We start from the raw sequence: 20,693 nt of genomic DNA, 5'->3' as shown, positions 1-20,693 counted from the left end.
AGACAGGGTCAGCTCTTCCACCAGGTTGGAGGAATGATCAAGTACATCCTTGGTCAGCATAACCCAGTAGTAGCTGATGTTCTTAGTAGAAAGACCAGCATCCCGACCAGTCAAGAGTCTACCTTCTTAACATCTTTGGAAAAGACTTAGCAAGCATAGAAGATCAGTATGTCAATTCCGCAGAGTTTGGTACTCAACCCAGTTTGGCCCTGAATTTTGAGCCTAGCTATTATTCAGTTCACAGACAGCCCAGTAAGTTTAGACGAGATATCCACTTCAAGAAAGGGGATAGGGTCTATCAGTGCATCATGAAACATAGATTGAAACAAGTGGGCAAACATTGTCCCAAGCTTTCATTCCGTAGCTTTGGCCCTTTTCCAATAGTCAAAAAGTTAAGTGATGTCTCCATGAAGTTAAAATTGCCTATCAGTTGGACAATGCATGATGTTTTCCATGATTCTTGGCTAAAACCATACGTTGGTCTAGAAGTGTTTGATGTTTCAGATGAACAGCAGCCAGATGTGGTAGACGAAGCAGAAGTTATTGAGCCCGAGCAGATCCTTCTTCATCGATGGAAGCATGGTTCCGGTCGACGGATACGTCAATTCTATACAAAATTCCGAGATCGAGGTACCCACGAAGCCGTATGGCTAGACGAGGAGTTCTTCCAGGAGTACTCCCAGTTGTTGGCGGATTACTTGGAAGCCATGAACCTGCCCCAAGCTAAGTAGGAGGGAATGGCACATGCACTATGCACTGAGTGCATGGTGACAAACTGGCTCATCATCAGCAGTGCAACAGTTGTACATTATTAGAACCCAGTAGGATGATATTTGTCGTATGCCGTGACCCCATTGTATATCCTCAGTCCAGGATAAGTCAGGCACGAGCTATGTAGGTCATTCCTCAGCCTTAGCGGGTCAGTCAGTCAGTCAAGTCCCTTAACCCACTTGGAGAGAATCATTCATGCATGTAGAGTTAGTAGAAGCCTTAGGGTTTGCATCAGAAAGCACTCTGCATCCTACATAATATGCATTCATATGCCTGTGCATCATTTAGAACATCCCAAAAGCCTTAGGGAATTTACTAGGATTTATTTGGTATTTTTTCCATATTTTATGGTATGTATTTAGCATTTAATGTCATTTATAAACATAAAGTTTATTAAATTATGACCAGCCAACTTGACCAACCCCTATCTAGTATAAATAGGCTTGCATAGGGCTTAGTTCTTCATTCAGTCCTCAGAATGGAGGTGCCTCATATCCTCAGCCCCAGGAGCATCCCCGCCAACAGCCATAGTCTCATCCAGCCCTTGGAGCTTCTGCGTTTGCTTCTCGAGCCCTTGAGAACCTGGGTTTTTGCTTCAGTCAGCTCTAGCAGTCCAACGCAGTAGTACAGCAGTCCTTGTACCTCAATGTAGCAGTTCAGTAGATCATTCATCAGTTCAATAGGCCCTACAACCATCAGGCGCAGCCATTCAGTACTTCCACAGGCCCCAAATCAGCAAACACCTCTGTGTTTTCTGCATATATCACAGCCGGCCTGTGTACAGTTCACTACAGCTCTGCGTTTTCAGTCCTACAGCAGTCCTACAGCAGTATACATCCTTCTATGCATCATCCACACATGCTCCAGTCATCTGGCGAAGGTAACATATCATTCATAAGCATTTACAGCATAGTTACATAGCGTAGAACAGTCCACCGCAGTCCTTTCTCAGCCTCAGGTGTGCAGCCCTTCCTCATGCCCTTGGGAAGAGTGCATAGGCTCGAGATCAGTTCATCGAGGTGTTTCTACAACGGTGTACAGTTCAGCCAGGCTTCCAATCCTCCGAGATCTTGTGTTTGGCTTATCTACAGTCCACAGTCATTCTCTCTAAAGTAATAAAGCAAATACTATCTCGTTATCGGGATAGGGGGCCCTTCAGTGGGTATTTGGAACCCAATTTGGTGTACAGTTCTCATATATCTCTCTCTCATCTCTTTAAAGTTTGAAGTATTAAAGTGGATTGCTAAACTCACGAAATCAGGATACAGAAGACGGTGTGAGCATTTGTGTGAGAGGATCTTCCAATACAAAGACTTCCACTGAGTATTACACAGGCCCTGGACAAAATAAATAAGAGAAAATAGATAAAATACCAAATAAATGGTAGATTCCCAAAACACTGAGATGCACAAATTCGAACAAGATCATTACCCATTGCCTTTCCCATATGAGATCCTGGATAGTGTGGCTAGCCATGAAAGATATAGTGTATGTGATGGATATTTAGGATACTTTCAGATCTCAATTGCTCCAAGGACCAGAAGAAAACCACCTTTATTACCCCTTGGGGGTGTTTTGCTTACAGGGTTATGCCCTTTGGGCTAACAAATGTCCGTGCAACCTTTCAAAGGTTTATGATACTAGTGTTTGAGGCTTGAGCCCTATCTGGGGTCCTTCATTAGAGTGTTTATTGATGATTTTTGTATCTACAGTAGCAGATGGATCCACTGTGAGAAGTTGAGGTTGGCTTTGAAGAGACTGGATGATCTAGGTGGGCAGCTTAATCCAGATAAATGTCATTTGGCTCAAGCCAAAGCGACTCTTCTTCGTCATGTGGTTTAAGAGAATGGAATTGAAGCAGATCCTGAAAAGGTGAAAGCTTTGCTTTTATTGGAAGCTCCTCAAGATGTGAAGCAGTTGCCAACTTTTACCCACAAGGTAAGATATCTTGCTAGGTTCATCTTTCTTTTGTCTCAAGCTTTCTATCCATTACAACAGGCATCCCAAAGGGATCCCTTCAGTTGGCAAGACAAGGAGGAAGAGGCCTTTATGCAGGTGAAGGAGATCTTGAGTACTTTGCCAGTAGTCATGCCTCTTGATTGGAGCAGAAAATTTTTTGTGAACCCTAGTGTGGGTGAGGAGTAGCTGTCATGTGCATGAAATGCCATGGACATTCTCTGGAGCTAGTCTAGAAGGGGCAGCCAGAAAAAGACCAGAGTTTAGGAGCATGCTACAGTTTTGGGCCAAGGATGGAGCACAAGGTGCAGAAGAGGCAGTATTGGACTTGGAGAGGAACTTGGGTGCTGTCGGCTGAGACAAGAGACTGTCGGCTGTACCAGTTCAGAGGCGGGCTGCAGGCACATCATGACAAAGCAAGAAGACTAGTCGGACAGCGTTTAAAGGCATTTAAAGCACAGTAGGCTGGCCGACCAGCATTTGGCCAGTTTTCCAAGTATTCAAGAGCCTATAAATAGCAAGGATGCTCCTCATTGTAATCATTCACTCCCATAAGGAGTGGGTCCTTAGGGTCCCTAGACTAGGACTGTTTTGGTGATGTTCACTTTTTCAAGAAGGCAGCCAAGGGCTGTAGATTGTAGGTACCTTTTTGTACCATATGAAATATACTGATTTTCCAGCCATCTCTCTCTCTCTCTCTGCTCTCCCTTTATGTTTGCGTTTTGCATCAGCATGTTTCCAGTAGTGTTTAGGGCTGAAAGAATACTCCCAGAGCTTCCGCGTGTTAGAGCAGCTCTGTTGCAGCAAGGGAAGCAACACTCTTATATGAGGCGTGTATATTTTGTCAGCAGAACAAAGACACAAGGGGAGAGGACATATTCTGAGGCAAAGCAGGTGATGGTAGCTGTAGTGTTTGCTTTGAGGAAATTTAGGTCCTATTTACTCCCAAAGCCATTTACTATTGTTACCCATTATTCTTTGCTTCCTCATCTGATCAAGTTAGACATTGCTTTCTAAGAGATTGTCCAAGTGGTTGATTGAACTAAAGGAGTTCCAGTTTACTTGCATGGTGGAGGACAACACTAGTTGATATTCTGACATATAGGCAAAATCCAGTGGTGTTGAAGGAAGAGATAGTAGCAAAGAAGAAGGTGCCCAGAAGGAAGGACCCTGAAACAGGGCTATCAGATGCTTTCACACTGTTCTTTGATGGGGATTTCAAGAGAAGCTCGGGAGTGGCTAGTGGAGGTATAGTCTTGTTGAATCCAGAGGGTAAAGAGGTTTTTCAAGAAGGGATTAAACTGGAGGTGTAGACCAGTAATGAGGCTGAGTATGCTACCTTGGAAAGTAGATTGAGTAGTGTATCAAGAGGGGAATCAGAAGACTGATTATCAAAGGAGATAGGTTGTTGGTCATTAGGCAGTTGCAAGCTATTTGGAAAGCTAAAAACCCTAAGTTGAAAGAATGGAATTATTAGATAAGGAGAATGTTGCATAGATTTCAAGAAGTGCAGATACAACATGTCAAGAGAGAGGAGAATCAAGCTGCAGATGCATTAGCAAAAGAGGGGTTGGGCAAGGATCTGGAAGTGCATGCCGTCACTGTAGCCCATCCCAGCTATATTGGAAGAGAGTTTACAGACAATTGAAATTTTTTTACACACAGGTCTTACACCTGCAGATTTGTCCAAAAGACAGGAATATGGTTTTATAAGGAAAGCTTTACAGTACACTCTTTTGAATGATCAACTGTATATGAAAGGCAAGGATTTGATTTTTAGGAGAGTTCCAAACAAGGAGGAGATCTTTGCCATTATGGCCTTTGGAGGGCATTTTGCCATGAAGCTGACACTAAGAAAGATTTTGACAGTTGGTTATGTATGGCCTAGTCTGAGAAGAGATGTGTATCATTGGTGCAGGAGTTGTGAGCCTTGTCAGAAACTAGGCAGAAAGGTTTTACATTATGAATTGAGGAAGAGTATTGTATCATATGGGGCTTTTGAAAAGTGGGGATTGGATGCATTGGTTCTCTGCCCACTACTTCTAGGAGTAAGACCTATATTTTGATTGGAGTAGACTATCTGACCAGATGGGCTGAAGCTAGATGTGTGAATAATGTAACTGCTAAAGAGGTGACCAAATTTGTATTTGAAGACATATGTGCTAGATTTGGCATTCCATTGGAGCTGTTGATAGACCACGGGCCTGGATTCAGAGGAGAGGTTGTATAGGAGCTCATGCAGAAGTTACATATCACTCATAGGTACTCTACTCCTTACTATCCACAATGCAATGGGTTGGTAAAAAGATTCAACGGAGAGTTATGCACTATGCTGACTAAGTGTCTGGAGGAGCATCCCATGTAATGGGACTTGCATGTTTCTTCAGCTCTGTGGGCTTACAGGACAGCTGTCAAATCAGCTACTGAGTTTTCACCATATCATCTTGTTTTTGGAAAAGAGGCTATGATGCCCATTGAAGTTGAGATTCCCAGTTTACAGTTTCTTCTGAAGCATCAAGATAGTGGTTTAGATGTGTATAAAGAGAGGTTGTTGGATTTGTAAGAGTTACAATTAGCTATAGAAGAAGCCTTGGACCATTATATTCAGTTAAGCAATAAGAGAGCTGAGCATTTCAATGATATTGTCAAAGACAAAGGTATCAAAGAAGGAGATCTGGTGCTCAGATATAACAATAAGTTGGACAACACCTTTCAGACCAAGTTCTAGATTAAGTGGGAGGGTCCTTTCAAAGTTGTACATATATATGAAAATGGTACTTATCAGCTAGTTGACTTGGATGATCAGTTACATTCCAAAAGAGTCAATGGTTACAGGTTGAAACTATATTGGTGTAGAATTATGACAATTCAGAGATGTTGGATACAAGCCTCCCTGTTGATGCAGATGTTTCAGCTGATGCAATAGATTCATGTTGGGATTTGGATGTACTTTTCTTTGAAGACTGTTTTGGTGAGCCAGCAGCATATGGTCGAGCATGAATGCTCTAACCATGGGGGGTTGGGCAAACTATGATAGGTTTTTTGGTGCCCAAGGAAATGCCCAATAGATATGTCCACCCCAACCCCAGGGATAAGAAACAAATTGTCGAGCATGTGTAGACACCTTAGGAATAAGGGGTTGCTGCGTGGAACCTGCTAATGGAATTAGCCGTTGTCACCCCAGCCAAAAGAAGAAAAGAACACTTGTATGCAGTAGAGGAGAGGAGATTGCGAAGAGAAGGGCAAGAGTTGTAGAAAGTGGTGGAGAGAAGATTGGAATTGGAGACATTTGGTAGTAGAAAGAGGAGATTCGAGAAGTGAGTAGAAAAGAGAATCGTGAAGAAGCTAAGAGATGCTTGGGTGAAGGAGTTCTGGGGATGCTCGGTGTGATTTTTTGTTTTGAGAAGGAGACGATGCGGGTTTTGTTTGAGTGGACTTGAGTTTGCCCAGAGCAGAGGTTGCATCGGTGATAGAGGGTCTTGTAGGAGGTGGGTTCCCTAGGACCTCTGAGGTTGCAACTCTGTTGAACTCGAAGTCTTATTCAATGATTCTCTGTGATATTTGTTAGTGGAAGTCTGCAGACTGTATCTGCAGCTCTAGTTTTTGTTTCTGGTTCTTTGTGGAGTTGGAGATACAGGGTTTTGTTGTGATAATCGTGTGGAAGTCCCTTGGTTTTGTGGTGCTTCTCTCTTTTCTGTTCAATCCCTAAATTTCAGGGTGTTGAGATTTTCTCAGTTGTATATATATATATAGGGAGTTTGATTGCGTTGGGTTGATGAAATGTTATATTCTGGTTTTAGCTGTGCTATTTTGATAGAGTTTGTTGAAAAGAAACAACTGTAAGTGAAGAGCTGACTTGTGTTGAGTCAGAACTGAGTCAGTTAGCTTGTGTTCGAGTCAGTAGGTATTGACAGAGGCAACTTGTTCAGCTGTGTCAGGATAGGTCAGCTCAGGTTGTTGAAGTATTGGTCTGGTCTTGTTTAACACTGGTGAGGTTTGGGCTGACAATCAAAGCTAGTCTGAAGTCACTCTGACAGGTTGGGCATTACAAGTGGTCTAGGTGTCAATTGAGGAATGTGTCGAGTCATAAGAATCTCAACTAGGATTAGCTGACGGTGAGTAGGAGTTAGCCGTGGGTGTTCAGGAGCTATTTTGGTCTCTTTGTGTTGAAGGGGAAAGTTTTGAGTCAGGTCTGACAGTCAGCTATCAGCAATCAAGCAGAGGTGAAGGAAAAGGTATCATTGACCCGCTAAGGCTGAGGAATGACCTACGTAGCTTATGCCTGACTTATCCTGGACTTAGGATGTACAATGGGGTCACAGTGTACGACAAATATCATCCTATTGGGTTCTAATAATGTACAAATGTTGCACTGCTGATGATGAGCTAGTTTGTCACCATGCACTGAGTGCAGAGTCCATGTGACATTCCCTCCTGCTTAGCTTGGCGGCAGGTTCATGGCTTCCAAGTAGTCCGCCAACAACTGGGGGTACTCCTGGAAGAACAACTCGTCTAGCCTTACAGCTTCGTGGGTATCTCGATCTCGGAATTTCGTATAGAACTGACGTATCCGTCGATCGAAATCATGCTTCCATAGATAAAGAAGGATCTGCTCGGGCTCAATAACTTATGCTTTGTCTACCACGTCTGGCTGCTGTTCATGTGAATCATCAAACACTTCTGGACCAACATATGGTTTTAGCCAAGAAACATGGAAAACATCATGCATTGTCCAACTGGTAGGCAACTTTAACTTCATGGAGACATCACTTAACTTCTTAACTATTGGAAAAGGGTCAAAACTACGGAATGAAAACTTGGGACAACGTTTGCTCACTTGTTTCAATCTATGTTTCATGATACACAAATAGACCCAATCCCCTTCCTTGAAGTGGACATCTCGTCTAGACTTATTTGCCTATCTGCTATATGCTTCTTGAGCTTTGGTCAAGCGGTCCTTGACTGACTCAATGATCTCAAAATATGCTTCCGTGGTTTTATTAGCCTCTAAAGATGGAGACACCATTCTCGTCAAAAGAGAAGAAAAATGGTGACCAAAGGCTGCTTCATATGGAGTCCGTCCGACACTGGATGAATGAGTGTTGTTCAAGATAGCTTGGACCAATGGAAGATAATGTTCCCATTTGGACTGCTGGTCATGACAGTATGACTTGAGAACATCAAAGGCCAACTGGTTATAAATTTCTGTTTGGCCATCTGTCTGCGGATGGAATGCACTAGACAACTGCAACCTAGCTCCGAAGTTTTCAAATAATGCCCTCCAAAAATGCGAGGTAAACTTGGAATCTCTATCTGATGTTATGGTGCTAGGCAAACCACAAACTGGATACCAATGCTTGAGAAACAGACGGGCTACGTCCTCGGCTGTGGCCGTATGCTTGCATGGGATGAGCATGCAGAATTTACTAAAGCGATCCACAATGGTAAAACACTGAGTGTTACGGGATCCGGTGGATGCTGGTAGAGGCCCTACAAAGTCCATAGATATGTCGATGAAATGTCCGTCTCGGGGATAGGCAAAGATTAAAGTAAACTTGCCTTCTTTGTATGGGGAACCTTGACTTTTTGACAAATCTTATAGGCTTGTACATGTGCGTAGACATCATGGGTCAATAAAAGGACCGTTCTAATTTCTGGAGGGTACTATTGATACCCCTATGTCCTCCAACTAAGGAGTCATGGGCATCGTGGAGAAGAGCGGAACGCTTTTCCCGAGTAGCACAGAGACGGTTCTTGTAGAACAACCAACCGTTCTGTACTGAATAGTGACCAGGCTCAAAATCGAGGGCCAAACTGTACTGAGTACCAAACTCAGGGGAGTCGACATATTGGTCTTTCATACTATCTAAGTCCTTCCCCGTGATTTCGAGAATGGTAGATTCTTGGACTGCCTAGATGCTGGACTTTCAACTAAGAGCATCTGCTACTGGGTTATGCTTACCAGGGATGTATTCAATCATACCTCCAAACTGTTGGAAGATTTGACTCCACCTGGCCTGTCGATCACTCCAGTGGGCACTTGGCATAGTCTGAAGCCACTTAAGTGCTTGGTGGTCTGTTTTCACTGTGAAAGCTTGTCCATAAATAAAAGGCTTCCAATGCTTGAGCGCTGTGATCACACCCAAAAGCTCTTTATCATATACCGAATAATTCTTTTCGGCGACATCCAACTTTCTATTGTAATATGCCACGGGTCTATTGTCTTGCTGGAGGACTACACCTATGGCTACATTGCTGGCATTGGTGATGCTAACTTTAATATAGGTGCTTCTGAGGCAGCTTTCTGGAGTGCACGGAATGCATCAAGCGCCTTGCTTGTATAACTGAGACTTTCTGCTTGCGAGTCTTCACCCCCTTGAGCAAGTCGGTAAGAGGTGCTGCAAGGTTGGAAAACTGATGGACATGGGTACTATAGGCCTGACAAAGATCTACGAATGAGCGGATTTCTTGGGCGGTCTTAGGAATGTCCCAATCTAAGATCTCCTGAACCTTTGATGGATGCAGTCTAATTCCATCGGAACCGATGATGTAGTCCAAATACTGAACTTCCTTAACACCAAAGATAGACTTTTTGGCGTTTATGTAGAGCTAATTATCTCGCAAAAGTTGCAAGACTTTCTCCACATCTTTCTCATGGTGCTCCGCAGTGGCTGAGAAGACTAGTATGTCATCAAGGAATATGAAAACACACTTCCCAATGTGGATTGCGAAAATCCTAGACATTGAAACCGATCTCGTCAAGTGGGAATAAACTCCGTTGGACACCCACGCGTGTAATAGCACAACTTAAATATCACAATTTGAATGGACAACTTAATAACAACTGAAAACTGAAATGAAATGAAATGTTGATCAATGGACACCAGCACTGGGGCCGGAACAGGCCGACCCCCCCCTCAATATATGATATATTATTGGATAACCTTACCGGAAAACTGAAGCTCTAGGGATCCGTTCTGTCTGAGTCCATAGAACTCATCTTTCAGACCGGTCATTTACTGGGGCGGGAGAAATCTGGTCTTCAGGTCATGGACAAAGATGTCCCAGTCAAAGGCTGTGACACTTGTGGCCTGGTCTGTATGAATACTAGACCAATGCTGCCACCAAGTGACTGCCTCACCAGTGAGATGGGGAGCCGCTAAGTGGACTTTATCTTGTGGGTCTGTGATCCTAGCTAATGGAAAATGAGCATTAAAATGATGAATAAATTGATTAACTGATGAATGATCACACTTACCATCATACTTACTGAAGTTTGGTTGACTGCGAATGACAGTGGTGGATGCTGCTGCGGACTACAGGCTGGTGATACCTATGACTGGGGAGACTGAGGAGAGCTGCTAATACCTCAAGTGTATGGCCTCCTTTTCCCGTTGGTGCTCGAGTAACATACGTTCTCGATCAAGCTCACGTTGGTGTTCCCGAGCGGCGAGTTCAGCCTGACATCGGTCTTCGTCGATCCTGCGTTGGGCTTCCTCATAGTCTCGTCTTTCTGCTTTTTCTTCTTTCCTTCGGGCCTCATCCTCTCTCCTTTGTTGTTCCATCTGAAAGAAGAGGGAGATGTAGTCGGGTGCTGCTTGAGGCGAAGGAGGACGTGCTGCTGCGGCCTCCAAGAGTTGGAGACGCTCCATGAGCAGCTGGTTCTGAGCTCTCAAAAGAGCTATGGTGTCTGCTGTAGGCGGAAAAACATGGTGTCCTGCGGGGGAGACGTCTTCCGGCTGATGAGTACTCTCTTCTGTAGACATGATGCTGAAGTCGGTGGTTGTGCCGGAACGCAATCTAACCATCCAAGGATGCCCCCACGCTAGGATACGGTGTGTGTGGACAATCTGAATCTGATACCAATGTGATGTGTAGCGGAAGTCTTTGTATTGGAAGATCCTGTCACACAAATGCTCACACCGTCTTTTGTATCCTGAGTTTCGTGAGTTTAGCAATGCATTTTAATACTTCAAACTTTAAAGAGATGAGAGAGAGATATATGAGAACTGTACACCAGATTGGGTCCCAAATTACCCACTGAAGGGCCCCCTATCTCGATAACGAGATAGTATTTGCTTTATTACTTTAGAGAGAATGACTGTGGACTGTAGATAAGCCAAACGCAAGATCTCGGAGGATCGGAAGCGTGGCTGAACTGTACACGGCTGTAGAAACACCTCAATGAACTGATCTCGAGCCTATGCACTCTTCCCAAGGGCATGAGGAAGGGCTGCACACCTGAGGCTGAGAAAGGACTGCGGTGGGTTGTTCTAAGTTATGTGACTATGTTGTAAATGCTTATGAATGATATGTTACCTTCACCAGATGACTGTAGCATGTATGGACTGTTCTAAGCTATGTGACTATGTTGTAAATGCTTATGAATGATATGTTACCTTCACCAGATGACTGTAGCATGTATGGATGATGCACAGAAGGCGGAGGCACTGCTGTAGGGCTGAATACTGTTGTAGAACTGATGCTGGACTGAAACGCAGACTGTATGACTGCTGTGGAACTGTAAACGCTGGGCTGGACTGAACTGAACTGCAGGCGTCTGTGAATGATTAAAATCCCATGCTGCTCATGCTCTATAGCCATCTTTCAGGCCAAACTTTGTGTCAAATCCCCATAGGATCTCCTCGTAGAACGCTCTTGGTACAAGACTCGAAACCTGCAAACAAACCAAACAAACATGACGGGGGTGCAGGCCTGACCCACCTCCCAACCTTGACAGCCGTGGGCAAGCCGACAAGTCTTGGCTGTCCCCACCGAGCCACAAGCTGAGCTAACTAGATGGACGTACCGACCAGTCTCTACCTCGTGACGTCCCATACCGCCAGGAAGCTACCCTTGCGGGCCTCGAGACTGTTGCCAGCCTCGGCTGCATGAAGCAGGTGCACGTCTGCACTAGATCCAGGCTCCTGACCATAGAGCTCTCACAAAGACACGCGAGACTCTATATCTCTAATGACTAACCTTGGCCACCCTTTTATAGGCTCTTGGCCGGTCATCGGGCATCCACACTTGGGCGCCCGCCCGTCCATACTTGGGTGTCCGCTCGTTAGTCTATCTCGTCAATCAGCTTGCCTAGCTCCAAGCTTCCCCAACCTCGAAGGTAGTCTTGTGTGCGTGTAGCACACGGTAGATACACACTGTGCACATGACATACTCCCCTTCCTCTAAGAGCTCACTCCTGAGCTCACTAAAAAGCCAGGGTAATCTCTCTGAAGAGTAGTCAATGTCTCCCATGTAGTGTCCTCCTCAATACGATCCTTCCACTTGATCTTGTATTCCGTGATAAGCGTATTACGCAATCTTCTTTCACGAAATCCAAGAATCTTTTCAGGTTCGTGTGGAACAAACGTCATGTCCTCGACATCTATGATTTCTTGAGGAGTAACTAAGTGGTCTGTTCCACCCAGTACTTCCTTAAGTCTACTGACATGAAATACAGAATGAACTTTCACATGAGAAGGCAAATCCAATTCATATGCAACTGAACCAATCCGTCGTGTAATACGAAATGGTCCACAGTATCTAGGGGATAATTTCGGAGATCGACCTGTCCGTAAAGTCTCGGAATCTTTTGGAACTCGCAAATACACCATCGTGCCTTCAGAGAACTCTCTGGGTGAACGATGTCTATTAGAATAAAATCTGTCTCGGTCTTGAGCACTTCTAATAGATTCCTTCGCAACTTGTAACATTTCTTGAATATCTTGCAAAAAATTATGTGCTGCATCATGCTGAAGTCCTGAGAATCCCACTGTAACAGGTGATCTAGGTTGAAAACCATACATAAGCATGAAAGGACTAAAACCTGTACTCGTATGCTTAGTACTGTTATATGCAAATTCTAACATAGGACGATAATCCTCCCATGACCTCTGCCTTTTGAATACATATGCTCGAAGCATATCCTCTAAAATCTGATTCACTCTTTCAGTCTAGCCATCAGATTGAGGATAATCTGAGGAACTCAAATTGAAAGTTGTTTCCAACTTCTCAAAAACAAGTTTCTAAAATCTGATTCACTCTTTCAGTCTGGCCATCAGATTGAGGATGATCTGAGGAACTCAAATTGAAAGTTGTTTCCAACTTCTCAAAAACAAGTTTCTAAAAATCACTCGTAAACTTAGAGTCCCTATCACTGACTATGTCCTGCGGTAACCTGTACAATCTAAACAATTGCTCGATAAACTGCCTTGCTAATTGGGTAGCTGTAATGGTCTTCCGGGTTGGTAAAAATCTAGCCATTTTTGTCAAGCGATCTACCACAACCCAAATAGAGTCGTGGCCTTGATGTGTTCTTGGCAATCCGGTAATAAAATCCATTTTTAAACCCTTTTACTAAGGTTTAGCAAAAAAAACGAAAGCAAGGACAAACAAGGCGTGGTGTTTAAAAAAAACAAAAACAAAGGCTAAATTTATCCAAAAAAACCCTCCAGCCGGTGACTTTGCTTTTCGTGAATTCCTGAGTACCTTAGCGCCGCCTTCATGCCACCCGTCGAGTGCCCACGTGTGCCACCTGCAGTGATTCTGGGCACGACTGGTATGCCCGATCGCCTACCTGGCGCTATCGCCTGCGCGCACATCTTGCGCCCGACTACCTGCGTGCGTGTATCTGCGCGTGTACCTGGCCGCCTGCACATCACATGGGCGCCTGTCCAGCCTACGCCTGGCTACACATACAATCCGACTGCCTGCATATACGGCCTACTTGCGCTTGTCCACCGGACTGCACAAGGCTAGTCACCTGCCTGTGTGTACAGCCATAAAGGCTGTGACTAGGCACAGCTTTCTCTTCGCACATAAGGCTGCGCCACATAACACCTAGACGTCACTTCTCTCTCTCTCTCTCTCTCTTACAAACAGTCGACAGGCTTTTTCGTTTTCTCTCTCTCGTAACTGTTCATACAGTTACAAAACACATCTTTCCTCTTCTTTGCAAAGCAAACAACCCATACTAGACCACAACCTTCTTCACGGGTTCCTACGATGAAAAAGCAACATGCTGAAATTGAAAAAACAGCAGTATGCACAGAAAAAACAGCAAGCTTCTCGAACTCATACCTTTTCTTCGACCTCTTTTTCTCTACCTACCGACTTGCTCGTTCATGAGGCTTGCTCTGATACCACTGTCAAATCCCCATAGGATCTCCTCGTAGAATGCTCCTGGTACAAGACTTGAAACCTGCAAACAAACCAAACAAACATGACGTGGGTGCATGCCTGACTCACCTCCCAACCTTGAGAGCCGTGGGCAAGCCCACAAGTCTTGGCTGTCCCCACCGAGCCACGAGCTGAGCTAACTAAATGGGCGTACCGACCAGCCTCTACCTCGTGACGTCCCATGCCGCCAAAAAGCTACCCTTGCGGGCCTCGAGTTTGCTGCCGGCCTCGGCTGCATGAAGCAGGTGCACGTCTGCACACTAGATCCAGGCTCTTGACCATAGAGCTCTCACGAAGACACGCGAGACTATATATCTCTAATGACTAACCTTGGCCACCCTTTTATAGGCTCTTGGCCGGTCATCGGGCGTCCACACTTGGGCGCCCGCCCGTCCATACTTGGGTGCCCGCCCGTTAGTCTATCCCTAACTCAGCTCGTCAATCAGCCTACAAGCTTCCCCAACCTCGAACCTAGTCTTGTGTGCGTGTAGCACACGGTAGATACACACTGTGCACATGACACTTTGCTAGTGAATGCATCAGCTTTCTCTATGGAAAATCCCCGTTCACACCTTGGCTTTGCACAGTGTGTGAAACACTGGTCAAGACTGGTGAAGGGACCAAATGGCGACAAAATGACTTGTGCATGCTTATAGGGTGTCAGATGTCTAGTCGCCATTTTGAAACCCTGTTGGCTTGTAGAGGATCACAACCACCACTCTTTTGGCTGACTGCTATCAATGCTGGCTGATTGCCATGTGGCATTTGTGCTGGCTGCCTGACTGTGCTTTGCTGTACGCCTGCCACATTTTCCCTAAAGACACGCAAGTTTGTCACATAGGGTCTCCAACAACACAGGAAATAATTTACATATGAAGATAGGACTCATAAAGTATAATTCTGCGTGCCAAACTCATATAATTTACAGACCATTTATGGAGCTTCTAGCTTCTACATAATTCTTTGCTCTAGGTATCGATTTGCTTTGCTCTCTCTTAAATTATGATCTATCGCGAGTTTCTCCTCTATTTTTCTCAACCTTTTTTATCCTTTCTATTTGCATCTACTATATAATGTTAAAGACGTGCGGTTTTCTTGCCATTTCTGTTGTGCAGATATCATCTGTTTCTGTTGCATGCAATTGTGTTAAGTTCCCAATTGTGCATGCTTTCATAAATTGGTTTTTTGGCTACTAACTGTTGTACTATAAATCTTTTGTAGTTGTAATATTTTGTTCGATATATTAGTCATTGCAAAATGCATTTTTAGGCTCATAAGCCATATGTTTGCGTCAAAAGAAGCTGACAATGAGATCTCATAAGGATCAGTATTGCTGACTGATTACAGCTTCTGTTCTGGCAGAGGGACTGTGGTTGATGTTTCTGGTAGCTTTTCAGAAATATGCAAAGGAGGACAACCTGATGACTCACGTCAAAGCTCAAGTTGCCTAATTGAACAAGAAAGCCATGATCCAATTACTTTCTTTTGTTGTCTTCTACAAGAGTGCATCGTTAATAAAGATTGGAGAGCTGGGAGGAGAGTACATGCTCTCATCATTTTAAGTGGATTGGAAACATGTAATTTCTTGGGAAGCCACCTGATACGCATGTTTGCGTCATGTGCAAGCCTAGCAGAAGCCAATCAAGTGTTTAGCAAACTCTCAAGGCCTGATAACTACACATGGAATTCCATCATTTCTGCACACATGAAGCTTGGACAAGCTAAGCAGGCCATCAAATTATACTGTCAACTGTGTCCGTCAAGTATGGAACTGGACGGACATATTTTTGTTGCAGTTCTGAAAGCGTGTGCCATTACGAAAGCCTTGGCAGAGGGCATGGTTATTCATGGCCATGTCTTTGAAGGCAGTTTTGAGTCTGATGTTTTTGTTGTAAATTCACTTGTAAGTATGTATGCACAATGTGGCAGCCTTGAGGATGCACGTAAAGTTTTTGACGAGTATTCGAGGCTAGAACTAGTGACTTGGAGCGTAATGATTGGTGAATACACCAAGCAAGGGCATGGTCATGAGGCTTTCCAACTTTACCTTCAAATGCAACAGCGAGGCATCAAGCCAGACAATGTGATTTTTTCCATTGTGTTCAATGCATGTTCCAGTGTGGTAGATATTGAGCAATGCAAGTTGGTTCATGGTCATTATATTGAAAGTGGCTTGGAGTCTGATACCTACATTGAGAACACCCTACTTGATATGTATGCTAAACGTGGCAGTCTTGAAGATGCACATGCAGTGTTCATAATTTCTCGGCATCGAGACGTGGTGACGTGGAGTGGGATGATTTCAGGGTATGCCCAGTATGGGTGTTTTTATGAGGCTCTCCAGCTTTTCCAGAAGATGCAAGAAAAGGGTGTGGAACCTAACCATTTTACATTTGCATGCGCATTGAAAGCATGTTCCAACTTGGGAGACCTCAGTCATGGCAAGGTGATTCATGCCCACATTATTCATAGTGGTTTTGATTTTGATATGTTCATCAAGAGCACAATCATTGACATGTATGCAAAGTGTGGGAGCCTTGAAGATGCCCATGGAGTCTTTGACAAGATGTCTAGGCGAGGTGTGGTAGAATGGAGTGCAATGATGTCTGGCTATGCCTTGCACAGGCATGGCCAAGAGGCTCTCCAACTTAATCAGCTAATGCAAGAAGAGGGCATGCATTTGGACAAAATCACTCTAATCAACATGATAAAAGCATGTACCAGTGCATCCGCCCTCAATAATGCAAAGCTAATTCATGCCCAAATAGCTGAAAGTCGTTTTGAATGTGATAGGTTTATTGTGGCTTCCTTGATTGATATGTACGCTAAGTGTGGCACCCTTGAAGATGCTCGTACGGTGTTTAACCAAATGCCAGATAAAGATGTGGTGATTTGGGGTGCCATGATGACAGGATATGCAGATGCCGAAATGGGTCACGAAGTCCTTCACCTTTTCGAAAATTTGCAAAAAGATTGGATCGAACCAAATTGTATTGCTGTGGTTTGTGTTTTGAAAGCTTGCTCTTTGCTAGCAACACTGGATCAGGGCAAGCTGATTCATTTGTGTGTCATGGAAAGCGGTTGTGAGTCAAATGTGTTTGTTGGAAGCTCTCTAATTGACATGTATTCTAAGTGTGGGAGTCTTGGGGATGCATGCAGAGTGTTCGAAAGATTGCCCAGGCAAAATGTCGTGACGTGGACGGCCATGATTGGAGGATGCGCTCATCATAACAAATACAAGTTGGCCCTCCAATATTTTGAGGACATGCAACAAGAAGGTTTGAAACCAGATGGGCAAACATTTACATGCCTTCTTACTGCATGCAACCATGTGGGCTTAGATGAAGACGGTCGTCTTCATTTAATTTCTATGGAAGGCAAACATGGGGTTGCTCCAACAGTTGATCATTATAATTGCGTAGCAGACATCCTTGGGCGTGTAGGCCGTGTGAACGAGGCCACAGACCTACTGCAAACCAAAACACATACTGACAACATTGTGGGGTGGATGTCTCTGCTTAGCCATTGCAGAACTTATGGGAAGGTAGAGGAAGGAAGACAATGTTTTGATCATGTGATGGGAACTGATCCTAAACATGCAGCTGGGTATGTGCTTATGTCAAAGATCTATGCATCTGCTGGTATGTGGAAGGATGCTGAAAAGCTATTGAAGTTAAAAGAGTCTGTAAATGCATGGAAGAAGCCAGGGGAAGCGTACATAGAGCTTAACAACAATGTGCACAGTTTTTTTGTAGGGGAGAAAATCCATCCCCAGATACATGAGATTTATGGCAAGCTAGAGAAGTTGTATGTGCAAATGCAAGAGGGAGGATACATGCCTTGAAGGTCTGTGCAGGATGTCTGCCTTTACACTTGGCAAAGACTTGCAACGAGAGAACAATTTGATAGTATGGCTCATCCCCAAGCATGCAATTGTATGGCCTTAGTTGAGCTCTTCCAAGAAGCATGAAGGCTGTTGAGGTGATGATGCTCATCTTGGAGCTGGCAATCCTGTGCAACCATTGTTGTATTACCACCATAGCCGTCAGCCACTCCAATTAGTCAAGTTTTGATTGATGAACCTGCAGAAAAGCTGGGGTATTAAGTGGAGTTAGAGCCAAATCCACTATTTGTGGAAGTCTCAAAATTATTGCCCTATTTATTATTGGGACCATTAAGGAATTCCGAGATTGGTATTCCAGCCAGTAGTTCAGCCCGGAGGTAGGGATACCAATTAAGTACCACGCAGAGCTGCTCTCCAGTGTCATCATTGCCGAGGACCTCACAGAGTTACTAAGTGTTCTAAAAGAAATTCAGCAAGCTCACAGACAACATTAGCCTCGATGGCTGCTACTTGTAACAATTGTGGTGTGGGACATTTGTTTAGAGATTATCCGATGAGAGTGCCCACTGTGAGTTTCATAGACCCAGCAACTACCATCAATATGCTTAGTGTCCAGAAAGAAAAAGTGACTGCTATACCATTGCATGCTCTTACAGATTGAGCAAGAACCATCCACAATGGTGAAATTGCTTAAGTTATTGAGAAGAAGAGTGAAGAAGGTAGGTAGCGGAGATGATAAGAGTCCTTGTCCAAAGCAGCTCTGATGAAGAAGCACATTACTTTGCAGTTGATTTTGGATGCTGCCATTGTAGATGTGAACCAAGACATTCCTAACCTAATTGATTTTGGATGCTGCCATTGTAGATGTGAATCAAGGCATTCCTAACCTAATTGATGGAGTGCTTTGTAGGGAGACATTCACCACAGCTGCTATAGTTTACTGCTATATTGGGAGACATTTCTCGTGATCCATTATGGGTTTACAACAATGCCCAATGTTCTTGTGCAATAAAGTGGTAATCATCTTAAAGTGTGGCAATGAGTCAGCCTTGGATCGACCCACATGACACTTGCTCTTTGCCTCTACAAGTGCACGAGTGAAAAAATAGAAGGTATATACCAAGGATGACCATATCGTATCCATGCCCGCTTGACAACCTTTAATAATTGGAAGCTTGCACTTAGTGTAGGTAGGGAGTCGTATTAGGGAACTTTTGAGTGTGGTTAGTAATGCTCTTACCAAGATTGTCTTACTTTTTCATCCCCGCTTATTTTTTTCTTGAGGCTTGCTTTAGCATCCTTTGGCTTCTCAATCTGCTCCTTCATCTTGTTTAGCTCTTTCTATTTTGGCATACAAATAATAATGGATCTCCAGATTGGGCTCTGACCTAATCATTAGCTTCCTCCAATTATGCCAAATTCTTGTGCACAATAGTCCTATTGTTTTTCAACTCCAGATTTTTATGAATGCCTCTCCATTTGCTTGAGAGCCTTTAAGATCTCCTTGATGAAGGAACCACGTTTAAATTCGTGGCTGCGGTACAATGCTTCTCATTTCATATTGTCATTATTGAAGCCCTTAAGCACATTTGTGGTATGTACTGGAGTCACCATTTTATCTGTTCTTGAAATGTAGCTTGTTTGGCAAGTTAATCAAGCATTTTTAGAGCATGCCTACTTGATGTTTTTGAACTTCTTCACTTTGGACGGAATTTGCAAGTTATTCATATTTGTCTTGTAGGGTAGGTGATTTCAAATCATTTTCGAATGTCTAATCAAAAGGTCGTGGGTTCGAGCCCTGATCCCGTAGGGTTGTGTGTGTGAGTGGTGTAGCTTCTAGCTTGGCTATATCCCCTCGAAAGGGGGTTTTGAAAAACATATGATTTTCCTGTGTGTTTTTGTTGAGCTCCACTATGCTCTCCTGTAGTTTTTTCTCTTTGATTGTCTCCTCCGCTACCTCAACACGATGCATCGATCAGCTGTTAATGTAAAGTATTCCAAATTTTTTGGAAAATCCTCCAATGATGCAGATGCTCACATCCTGATGCTACACTGCCTGGTGTGTTAATGTACCTGGCTTGGTTGATTAACTCAAAAAGGTGGCCTTTGTTCCCACACTCCAAGAGAGTGCCACTCTTTGGGTTGCTCAGTATGAGTATGCCCATTTCCCCACCTATGATGCTATCTGGGGTAATTGCTTCTACTTGAGTCCTTGGAGTCTCATCTTCAAGTTTTAGGTCTACAAGCATTATATTGGGCGAACCGTTTATGCAACATGAGATGTTCATCAAACTTTGCATCAGATAAGCTAGTAAACTTGAATCTATATGGCGTGAAAGTCCCATCTTTCTCCTCCATGAAGGAGACAACCTCTCCATCTTGGATCATGTGTGCTTATTTTTGTGGGTGACATGAGTTCCATCCATAATTTTTTGCATCCTCTTTCTTAATTTGGTATTTCTAGTTAGGAGAGAACTCCCAAGGCTTTGATTTTGGGAGATTATTATATGTAGGGACATGTTTATCCATGCCCTTCCAATCAAGAATGGACACAAAATGGTCACATTGACGTAGTTGGCACCTATCAAACATTAAGAGGTGGTGACTTTAGAGGACTAATTATGTCCTAGTTGGCACCTACCGTACATTACCATAGGACTAACTGGGACCTCGTTGCATTGCCACCTGCCACACAAAAGCAGAAGATGACCACATAGGACTGGCCATGGTCTATGAAGGCTATAGAGATCTCAGTGCTAGCTCATCCACACACTCAATCATATTCATATAGGCTTCCTTCTAGCATAGAACATCGGTCTTAGCCCTTCTAGTCGGGCCATCATACTAACAATTTCCATGTAAACTCGATGCATTTTTTGGAACTTTTCATGTGCCAATGATCCAATAAACATGGTGATAAGATGGCTGGCAAACATGAGTTCAT

The 20,693-nt window shown here is 43.9% G+C and overlaps 1 protein-coding gene across 1 annotated transcript in view; it reads left to right on the top strand.

Annotated features, from left to right (window-relative positions):
- Window positions 1-19,346, top strand: part of LOC147613014 (pentatricopeptide repeat-containing protein At5g39350-like) — a 32,388-nt gene extending 13,042 nt beyond the window's left edge. Inside the window, exon 3 of the mRNA XM_086782315.1 lies at window positions 15,268-19,346. Within this exon, the coding sequence (XP_086638441.1) occupies window positions 15,268-17,749 (2,482 nt within the window). The 3' untranslated portion in view covers window positions 17,750-19,346. The remainder of the gene's footprint in view (window positions 1-15,267) is intronic.
- Window positions 19,347-20,693: the final 1,347 nt, after the last annotated feature.

Source organism: Cibotium barometz, chromosome 44, assembly GCF_041138505.1.
Source record: "Cibotium barometz isolate CiBa-2024 chromosome 44, ASM4113850v1, whole genome shotgun sequence".
Taxonomy (NCBI): Eukaryota; Viridiplantae; Streptophyta; class Polypodiopsida; order Cyatheales; family Cibotiaceae; genus Cibotium; species Cibotium barometz.
Note: the sequence above shows the minus strand (reverse complement) of the source record. Positions and strands in the feature narration are given on the sequence as shown.